The 11,608-nt window shown below is 39.0% G+C and overlaps 1 protein-coding gene across 1 annotated transcript in view; it reads right to left on the reverse strand.

Moving 5' to 3' along the window:
* Window positions 1-6,892, reverse strand: part of Rps6ka6 (ribosomal protein S6 kinase A6) — a 109,213-nt gene extending 102,321 nt beyond the window's left edge. The window contains exons 1-2 of the mRNA XM_059251488.1: window positions 6,615-6,892; window positions 6,155-6,470 (exon numbers count right to left, since the gene is read on the reverse strand). Of these exons, the coding sequence (XP_059107471.1) occupies window positions 6,155-6,470; window positions 6,615-6,892 (594 nt within the window). The remainder of the gene's footprint in view (window positions 1-6,154; window positions 6,471-6,614) is intronic.
* Window positions 6,893-11,608: the final 4,716 nt, after the last annotated feature.

An 11,608-nucleotide genomic window follows, 5' to 3' on the forward strand; every position in this document is an offset into this window, starting at 1 on the left:
CAGCCACACAGAAAGTAGTCTTCATCTACCGTGGCCTCCCCACCACGATGTTTTACCTGGACACAAGCCCACAACAAAGAGACAAAATGATTGTGAACTGAACTCATGGAAACTGTGAAGCAAAATATCTTTCCTCTTTTTAAGTTACTTTCCCAGATATTTTATTAAGTGACAGAAGAATGACTAATACAACTTTCTAATTACATGGCCACACTATATCTAAATAATCTATAACTCTACAATTTTGTTTTTCATGCGATGGAAAAGTAAACCACTTTAAACTAAATAGTACTAGCCTATAAAACAGCTCAAACATCTCCTTTGGTCCCAGTCACATCTTTAAAACAACAGAACAAAAACACTCAGAAGCAAATCAGAGTTCACAGAAAATTTATTTCTCTAATTGCTACCTTAGGAATTGACTTTTTATCTTATTGCTTAACAAGAACTACAGGACCATTTTTCTTATTACTTTGGCCTAGAGTTGTTTTCTTTACAATGTCTGGATATCATAATCGTCTGGAAAATGATGCTGAGGTCCTTTCCAAAGCAGTTAAGTATCAACATATCTAAGAGTACAGCACTGGCATGGGCAACTTTAAAAAAAAAAAATCCCAGTGTTAATCTGAAATACAACCAGAATTGAGAACAAAGAAACTGAGGGCCAAATTTTATAATTCAATTCTATTAAAACATAGAGCACCCTAAAGTTTGCTTACCTGGCTTCTACTTCACCCTCTACTTCCATCCTCTCTCTACCCTTTTCATATATTTGCTATTTCCATTTTAGTAGCTAGCAAAAGTTTATTAATTACATTTCCTATAAACCATCTCAAATACCCTGTGAAATAAAACTTAAGCCGCAAGCTTGCTTTCTGTCTCACACCCACAGGGGGTCGGTGAGGGGCAGACGACTTCAAATGTGCAGGTTAAAACACAGCAGTAAAATTAGTTACACAAGATACCTGCAGGAAAATTCAGAACATACCTCTATGATAAGCAAAAGCTAGATTAAGTAGTTTATCTCTTAGATCTTTTTCCTGTGTAACTCTTTTCCCATCTAAAGAAAAAATTTTAAATGCATATATAAAATAACTATCAACAAGAAAAGCAATTAATCCTTAGAAATAACGTAAGTAAGCATATGTCAAATGCTGACAAAGTACTGAACTTGGTGTGCTTACTAAGTCTTTAGAACTATCAATAAATACAATGATAGCACCAACTAAGAAAATAATCTCAGGAAGAAAAACACCTTGATTGCCTTCTCTAAAGTAGAAATGAGAAGACTATGAGTGGGTAGTTCTAAATAATGTGGCCCAAGAAAGCAGCTGTACCATTGGTAGGCCCCATTATGGAACATCAAGGTAATGATTACTTCTCATGATGAATTAATCAAGGTAGGGAAATGTAGAGGCCCTGCCCTAGAATGAACTGACCTAAATATTTCGAGACCAGACTGCCTTAAAGACAAACTTGGAAGAACTAGGAAGTGACCTGCATGAGAGAGAGGTGTATTTGATATAAACTTGGCAAAAGTATATAAGAAATGCAGATGTTCCTCTTTTTCCTAGATTCTAGAAAAGCATTCAGCATATATGACTATTCACTACTTCAAACAAATATTGGTGAAATAAGAATAATGTACACGAGGATCATTTTAAAAGCATGAATAAATTTAGCTAATAATAAGTATATCAGTACTAAATATTTTAAACCATAACAAAGATGGCCAAATAGGAGCAGTCTGCTATTGTTCAAGCCAATACTAGAGAGGAAGGGTGTTCACCTTACTTTTCTTTCTCTTGCTACTTGAAAGATGTATTTATCTCTACTAGTCTGCTGGCTAGCATAGATTTACATTAGCAAGCACACATTAACTACCTGTTAAACTTAATTAATTCCTACTATCAGGCTTCTAATGCCAGCTGTTCTGTCTACTCTCTTTTTCCCAACATCTATTTATTTACTATGCTCTACCTATTTTTCTTCTGCAAGATCTCTCTGATCAGTTTTCTTGCTACCCTGTAAGTTCTCCTCCAAAAAATCTTACTCTCTTTCTATGAGTACATCCGTCTCCTAACTGATATCCTCACCTTCAGTGCTTCTCCTGTGCCAATCTATCCCCCACACTGCCACTGGTCATTTTTCAAAGCACAAATGTGATGTTATGTAATGTTCTAAAAATAGTTTACATTTATAATTTTATAAAATTTTAGCCATAAACTTGCTTTAAAAGGCCCATACAATCTGGACACATGCAATTCACAAACTAGTCCCACTCCTAGAACACAGACTCATATCCCAGGGATACCAAATCTCTCCTTTCCAAAGTAAGTACAGTTTTGCTTATAATGTCTCCATCCATTTCAATTGTTTCTTTCACCACTATGGAGATATTAGCACTCTAAAAAACCTCAATGAAATCCAACCTCCTTCACAAGGCCTTAGCAGATCTATCCCTAAACCACCATTGCCATCACTGCACTCCTTTAACGGTCCTGGGTCATTTACAATAACAATTTCTCAGACTCCTGTCTTGCTCACCTAAATTAAATAAATGAAGGAAGAATATAATTCAGGAATGCATCTTCAGGCATTTCATATTATTGCACTATGTGTTGTCTGTACTCAATACACACTGTAAGAATTCCAAATACAACAATAACAACAACCTAACAAAACAGAATGTCAATGAAATACCTCATTAGCCACTTGCAGGAATAAAATTTGTCTCTTTGTATCCCTCTAAGTATTCCTAAATATGAGCTCCTATTTATTTCTGTATCATCTTATCTGTGATCACAAAGATGCAAAGTGAGAACTTCAATACCTTTGAATGAAATTATCAGATTTAGGGAGGTCTTTAAAAAAAACATCATTGTAGAAAGGCTGGGGCTATGGTTATAGCTATCTAAACCCCCAGGGTTTTTATATAAATGATAATAAGAATTTAATGGGAAAACAAAGGAACTATTATATATTAGACATATTCTATATGAAAGTCAACTTGCTAAGTGTATTAAACCCAGCACTGAATTTCTTTTACATAAAACTTTTGAAAATATTTTTTCTTCCCATTTATAAAGGTAACATGTAATATTACATATCTATTTGGGGGATGGAATACAGATTCATCTGCTTTCAATGCTCATGTTCTTTCTTTTATTACTACAGAGTATCATAAAAATTTATCAAAACTTGCAAGTTTTCTCAATCTACCCTGGTTAAAATTTTAATGATTATAGCTTTAAGCTCAAACTGCTTTCATCAATGAATTAAATTACTCCCCAAACTAACTTCCTTAAACAAAAGCATATTGATAACATATAAATACCAGAATTCTAGTACAATATTTATTATATGGTATGCAAGTTTAAAACACTATAATCAATTCTTCCATAAGGAACCAAATATTCCCTCACCAAAAAAAAAAAAAAAATCAAAAAACAAACCCCACAAACTACTATACAAACTGTAATGTTCATGGAACTAATTCATGAAGAATTCATGGTACTCAAGCTGTTCTTTATGACCCTTGCCCAGGAACAACCAATACCATCTCAAGTAACACCTCTTCCCTGATCCTGACAGAATCCAGGCAAGAGCTAAAATTGCAGCTGCCTGAGGGGTGATGCCCTTTGAAGTCATTATTCCCAGCAGACCTAATTGAGACAGTCCCTGCAAGGGCTCTCACAACCAGAGCTTCTTGCTTATCTCATGTCCCTGTTTCTAAGAATTTTTCCCCAGGAGCCAATGGAGCCCATTTTTCCTTTCTGCAGGCCCATTTTCTACTTACTATTCACTGGAACCAAACTAGTTTTTGATTGAAACCTTGACACATTTTCCCATAGGAAAAATTTTCAAACAGTAATTAGGTTCTTCATTGTATGGCTTGCTATTGTGCATTGATCTAAAACTGTTACTGCCCATGGTTTTCTTGTGGGAAAACATGTTAAGATTCTGAAACAATCAATTTACACACTGCTGAAAGATAATTCTAAAGTTGTCAACTGCTCATATAAGCAAGAAAGGGAAAAGACACTGGAAAACACTTTGAAATATAAGAATGGCTATAATTTAATAATTCTTATTTAATCTTACCAGTATTTAACACACAGAAATTATTTCTTTTGACATCAGAATTAACCCTACATTTTCTTTAAGGATTCCAGCACATTTTATATATCCCATTATATATAATAAATAACATAGCCACATATATAACACAATGAAAATACCTTTGTTCTAAAAACTATCACAGTTGAGGAATGTAAAGTTCAAACTTAAAAAGCTCCAATTTCTAAAGTCAATATCAAAAGGTGTGATGAAAATAAATATCAATTCTATAAAGGAAAACTCGTTTTTTTCTTATGAACAGAGCATCCGTACAAGAAACAAAAACAAAATGGGGTTGCCAACATGTAGCACTAAAATTTCACCCCGACTAGTTTTAATGAAGTTCTTTGCTGGGTTCAATCTAACCAATCCTAATGGTTTTAGATGAAGAAAGCAGCATATTGCCTTCACCTTTTGTATTACCTCATAGGTTTACCAATCTCTACTGGAGTAGTTCTCCAAATAGCAGAGGTAAAGAGACCTATTGTTAAATATCTACAACACCTAAAACATACTGCAAATTTAAAAGATATGTGTGCTAATTACAATTTACAAGGTAGTACATTCAAAGTTAACCAAAAATAAAAATAAAATAGTAGACATTTGAAAGATCCCGACCTCCTATATAAATTATAGGAGGTCATGAATGAAACAAAATCCCCCCACCCCCATAGTCTGGCTGGACATTTCTACATGCAGTTAGAATTTCCACACTTTAAGAAAAATTAACATTTTTCATTCATCTCACTTTTAACCAATTCTTAAGAGATGTAGAATATTAAAACATGTTGGGATCAATTAGTTTAAAAATATTTATCTGTATAAATGCCTCCACTCCACAGTACTTCTCAATTTATTTCCATAAAATCTCTTGTTGCAAGTTATTCTCACAATGTAATCGAACTCTAGTTTAAATTAAAATAATGTAAAGGGAAAAAGGACAAGCAACCATAAAATAATCCAAAGTATGTCTTTCTAAAGCTGGAACAATATTTGAAGACAAAGGCTCATCCTTGAGATTTCGAGGATTCTGACTGAGTCTTACCTCAAAACATTCTGTTATGAATCAAACTGGTATTCAACAACTATTTTAGGAGGTGTGTGGTGGCCTCTACTGGAATACTATGCTTATGATTAAGCAACTAGGAAAGGATCCAACTTTCTGTCACAATAGGTAGGTTTTTGTGTTTAAACGTGGCTCGCTTTTTGTAAGAAAACAATAAAATACCTGTGCACATCTAAGTTCTCACGGCCCAAGTGCAAAACACAGCCAGTACAGTTTCAGAAGAACGGCGGGAAAGGGGGTTGAACGGAAGGATTTTGGTTCAACCTGGCTAAGCTTTACCAAAATCGGTCTTACAAGGTCTTGGAATCACTTTGCCTGTGGTACCCACCAATGGGTCAGGTATGAAGCCTGGGAAAAGGTAAAAGGGTCGAAGTAGAACTGTAGGAGTAAGGGGAACTGAGAACAGGCAGCAGCAGATCACCTACACATATTGACTGCCAGTTCCTCACTTAAGGTACAGAGAAAGAAGCAGTCTGCAAAGAAATAAGAATGCTGTTACCAAGGAACACTTGTCCTTCGGGGTTAAAGTCCCCAGAGTTAGCCACCTTGGTATGTTTTTGTTTCCCTGAGTTCATAAAGCACTGGAGTTAAATAGCAAGCTCGGGTCCCCAGCTCCAATTCTCAGAAAGCAGAGGCAGCATGGTGCGAGAGGAACGCAGAGTCAAGTAAGGCACGGCGCGTGTCCCCAGTCCCGCTCTGGGTTGGAAGTGAAGAAACTTAGAACAAACTCTAGCGTGGCTGCACCTCCGGAGCTCGGAGCTCGGAGCTCGGGAGGCCAAGCCGCATCTGGGAGTTGGGAGCTCTGCATGCTGGAGCCCCGTCCCCTTTCCCGCCCTCGTGCTGCTAGAGGTCTGGGCCCCCGGGGAAGGGGGTAGGGGGCTTGCTTGGCACCCCCGCTCTCCCGCCCCGCCAGGATCTCCCGGGACACAGGGCTGTAGACTTCCAGCCGGTCCCGCCCACCACACTAACCTCGATGCCGCTCACACTGCCGCTCGCACTGTCGCTCGCACTGCCGCTGCGGAACACCTCCATTTCTTGGTCCCAGAGATCCTCCAGAGGAACGAATGGTAGCATCGCCACTTCAGGAGCACTCGAACAGGAGCTGCCGGTCTGCACCACCACGCATCCCGTCCGTGGACCTCGCTCGCTGCTGAGTCCGAGACTCCGCACCCCGTACTCAGTGATCGCTGACCTCCTCAGCTGCGGGTACCTCAGAAGCTGGGAGAGTGGGGGATCCGCTGCCCGCTGTTGTGCCCAAAAAGAAGACAACTCTGTACTGCCTCCCCTCGAGCAGCCGCACGGCTCCCGCCGCCCGCCCAGCAGAGCTCCACGGGGCCGCCCCCCCCCACCCGCACCCCCCCCCACCCCGCGCGCCGCCCGCGCCGCTCGCCCCCCCCCCTCGCTCCCGGGCCCCCTCCCCGCTCCCTACGCCGCCAATATGGCGGCAGCCGCCGCGTTACCTGTGCGGCGTTCGGAACCCCCCGCGGCGGCGGCGGCGGCGGCGGCGCGCGGCGGCGTCACCGGCACGTCAATGGAGGTTCCCCAGCCCGGAGTGGAGGGGGGTAGGGGAGGAGGGGCGGGGTGGTTGCGAGGAACGCGTGCTGGGGGCGGGAAGAAGGGGAGGGGGCGTGCTGGGCGGGGGAGGCGGGCGAACCGTAGTAAAGCCCACAGCTCGCGCCTGCTAAACCTGCCCACTTCACAGAGCATGCGCGGTGTTCCCTACACATGCTCAGCAGGCCCTCCTAAGACTACCGAACAGCCTGGCTGGCGGGACGATTCCCAGATAGGATGAGGGGAACCCAGGGGCTCTGCAGAGAGCGTCAGGAGTCCAGACTCTGCCCCAGGGCCAGCTTGCTGGGCTCAACAAAACTCAGGTGTTTAATATACAAAGCCACGCCCATTTTAGTACCTAGTAACCAATACTACTAGGGCGGGGATTTTAGACTATTATGTCAGCCACCTAGAAGCTAGAGGCAGCAGATAATGCATTAAAAAAAAAGAAGAAAGAAACAAATCAGTATACCTGTGCTCCCCATCCTCCCGCTCCACCCAGTTTGTCTCACGTAAGATGTTCCTGAGAGTCGCCCTCCCAATAGGAATGAACGCACAATGGTTCAGTCTCTTGTGTGCCCCAACACAAGAGTACACAATGCATGCACATACACCACTAAGCAGATTCTACCCATTCTAACAAAGGCAAGGTATCTAATTCTAACTCCTCCCCACCTCCCTGAGAATATGTGTGTGTGTGTGTGTGTGTGTGTGTGTGTGTGTGTGTGTGTGTGTAGAGACAGAGAGAGAGAGACAATAATGTTTCAATCTTCATACTGTGCTTTATTTACTCCTTTGCTACTCTATGTGCTTTCCTTGGCTCTAGTAATGTAACAAATAAATTAAGTTCCATCTTATACATGGAGTAGATGATCAAAACCGTCAGCAAAACATTTTAATACTTAAAAAAAAGTTATTTCACTTTTTTACACCTAGAGACTTGAAAGCATTTGCTATAGCAGCAAAACCAGCTCAGTACCTTGGAGAGGTTTCTAACATGTTGCTTATACACACACCACCTACTTGCCCCTTCTACATTTAGAGCTGTTGTGCTGTGCTACTAAAGAATACTGAACTGTGCCTTCCATTTATTTTACCATCTGCTGTGGAGTGCTAAGAAAGCAGAGGTTACAGAGGTTGGCAGTGAATTCAAATAAGAACTACTAATAATGCTCTTAAACTATGCTTAAAATCCAAAGCTTTAGGAATATCGCTCTGCAAAAGTGATACCTTTGAAAATGAGAACTTCATAAGGCTACAGACCTTGAAAATATGTGTGTTTGTGTGTATGTGTGTGTGTCCATTTATGTTGGCAAAAATGACAGTGTTCTTAATGAAGTCCAATTCCATTGAGTTCTGAGTCTCATTTTCCTATTGCTTACCAGCTCAGTTCTAGAATTCTCCTCTCTCTTTTCCACTTCACCTATTTTTCTCTTTCTACTGGATTATTCCCATCAGCAAAACATAGTTTCTAACTTCTACTTACTATCATTTGGTTCATTTTATACCTTCCTATTCTTTTAAATATTTTCTTCACTTGGCCTCCAAAAACAAAAAAAACTGTGTACATTTTCCTCCTACATACTGATTTCTTGTCTGTTTTTTCTTCATCTTTATAATCTCCAACCATTGAAACTTCAGTACTCAGTCCCTGACTCCTTTACTAACCTTTCTGAATGTAAGCTTAAGCTAGCTCTTGCATATCAATCCAGTGATTAAAGTTCTTGAAAGATTCTCCATCTTATCCAAACCTCTTAGCTCTGAATGTAAATGCTTTGTTATCAGCCTTTGTTTTCCACCTTCATAGTAAAGTTCACTACTCATGGTCACATACTCTAGTAAAATCCACACATGTGTATTGCCTCTTTCCTTTCTCAGACATCCTTATGTAGTTTAGTATTTTTCTTTTCTCTTTTACATTTTATTTTCTTTATTTATTTTTACTTTATTATCTTTTGAAAACAGTCTTAGAATCACTCTGAAGCCTAGGCTAGCTTAAATTTAGTATAACACAGGTTGTCCTCCCATTGACAATGATCCTCCTGCCTCAGCTTCCTAAATCTGGGATAATGAGCCATACCTCCTGCAATTTAGTCTTAAAAACAACCAATACTAACAACTCCCATCTGTTAAAAGTTACTATCCTACAGGTATATTATTTTCACAAATTCACCTAGCATTCATAACAATTTTCAAAGATATATTTTGTAGCACTTGGGAGGCTGAGGGAGGGGGACTACTTCAGTTTAAGGCCAGCAAGTGCCAGAGCAGCAAGGGCTACATAACAAAACCTGCTCTTAAACAAACAAATAAAATTTCTATTTTCTGTATTTTTAACAAAGAATCAGGGCCTTGTAAAAGTTCAACAATTTTTCTGTATGACATCACAGGTATTATGTAGCACGAATTGTTAGAAAGTCTTATTAATAAAAACAAACCCAGAGCCAGGTATCGGGGTGAACACTGAAAGATCAGAGAAACAGAACCAGCCATAGCTAACCTCACCTCGCCAATTCCTCAGCCGATCCTGTTTCCTCAAACTGGAAACCTCTGAGTCCTCATCCAAATGGATCTCAGCTGAATTGCTGCTAGAAGCCTAAAAGCTTAACCAGGCCCTAGTTCCTGGTCCTCACACCTTATATACCTTTCTGCCTTCTGCCATCACTTCCTGGGATTAAAGGCATGAGTCACCATGCCTGGCTATTTCCAGTGTGGCTTTGAACTCACAGAGATCCGGATGGATCTCTGCCTCCAGAATGCTAGGATTAAAGGTGTGTGTGCCACCACTTTCTGGCCTCTATGATTATCTAGTGGCTGTTCTGTTCTCTGACCCCAGATAAGTTTATTAGGGTGCACAATATATTGGAGAACACAGTATCACCACAATATTAAAAATGGGAAACCTCAAATTAAAACAGGTCTAATTGAAGCCTGATCTTGCTCACTCTGATGCTCTCTAAATCACCTCTGCTACTCAGTTCCTTTGTCCATAAAGTCCTTGCACTTGTCTCCTACAGAAAATCTAGTAACCTTTCTTCTGTATTTTCCATATCTTTAATTACTCCTTAATCTTTTTCTTTGTTTTGTTTTGTTTTTTGTTTTGTTTTGTTTTTCTGAGACAGGGTTTCACTGTGTAGCTTTGCGCCTTTCCTGGATCTCGCTCAGTAGACCAGGCTGGCCTCGAACTCACAGAGATCCGCCTGGCTCTGCCTCCTGAGGGCTGGGATTAAAGGCATGTGCCACCACCACCCCCAGCACTCCTTAATCTTTCTCTTGAGTTTTTTGGCACAGTGAATTAATATATTAAGATTTACATTCATGACACATAAATGGTATCCAATAAATGCGATGGATGGATCGAAACACTTCTGTACTCTAACTATACATTGTGTTAAAACTGTGGGCTGATATGAAACTGATCAAGACTTAACTCTTTAAAGTTTAATAGTTATTTGATCTGTGCTGACCATGGCAGAGATGTGTTGTGTGGTTTTAATTAATAGTAACCAGGGCTCATGAAATCTCAATTCTACTAGCACAAAAGATACTTGAAATGTTAGTGAAATTATAAAGGCATTTTTATTTAAGCATAAAAATGCAAGTGTTAGTGAAGACTTGAGCTGTTCAGTCTTCTGCAAAGTATATTTAAGAGAGGGTTATTTTCTTTTCAGTCTTCAGGAAGTTTTTATTCTGAAATTGTCTACTTGTCTGCAGTCTGGGTTTTCAATAAGTATACCATTGGAATTTTAAAAATGATTGACAATATTTTAGTGGTTATAGGATTATAATACACTATATCTAGTTCTTAATTAAAAATTGTTATCTTGAAAGTTGACAATACAGGCGACTCTACCAGCATTTTAGTGTATTTTCAGAGCAATTTCAGAACTAGGGATAGGGTACACTTAAACATCCACACTGACTCTTCTACTCTGACAAATGGCACACATTGGATGACCTAGGTCAGAGGTGAAAGGGGGTGGTCACGTAATTTAAGTGAAAAAAAAAATGCTTGACTGACCCATCTTGGCCTCACTCCTGGGTGTGTGTGAAATATGAAGCGATGGTCTTTGATCACCAGCTCACAGACCACCCACAGATCACTGTGGTTCTAGTTTCTAAACTTTGACATACACAAGGTAATATTTGGTGGCTGATTATAGAAAGAACCACATTACCTTGCATTATTCTCTGACTATTTATTTCTACAAAGATATTAATGTAATTAGAAAATAATGTATATATATACAGATCACTAAAATGATACTAGAAAATATTAAAATATTTTAGAAATATCCTAAATAAATATTTAGAAATATGTTTATTTAGAAATAAACACACGAGATTTGTATCTAGAAAAAGAGAAATTTTAAGTGTTTAAGTGTGAATAAGTACTCAATTATCTTTAAATCATACCTTAGCAGTTTCAGAGACCCTTTACTTTAAATATGCTAATATTGGGTCTCTAAAAATCAAATTGCAAAAAGGAAAGGGACACACACTTACTAGTAAAATGCAAGCTCACTATTGTCTGCACTATAGAATGAATGATATTAAACAATAAGTAAGTTATAAATAAGATAGTAATTTAATTACATTTCATCTTTAGACAGTTACTAAAGTATATATTATGTAGAAAGTGAAATTCATTTGCATTATTGAAGTCAGTGAAGAATGGCAGAATGGTAACCCTCATTTGTTGTCTATTAAGACTTTTAAGAAAGGTACTTATATTATGTGATTTAGCTAAAAATTCACCCTCGCTTCATTCTAATAGTGGTATTTTTACAACATAATTCTATAATATATATAAACAAAATTTGGAAAACCAAAATCTTGTGCTCTCTTTATTTCTAAATCTCTTTAAGTCAG

Source organism: Peromyscus eremicus, chromosome X (genome assembly GCF_949786415.1).
Source record: "Peromyscus eremicus chromosome X, PerEre_H2_v1, whole genome shotgun sequence".
In the NCBI taxonomy this organism is placed as follows: Eukaryota; Metazoa; Chordata; class Mammalia; order Rodentia; family Cricetidae; genus Peromyscus; species Peromyscus eremicus.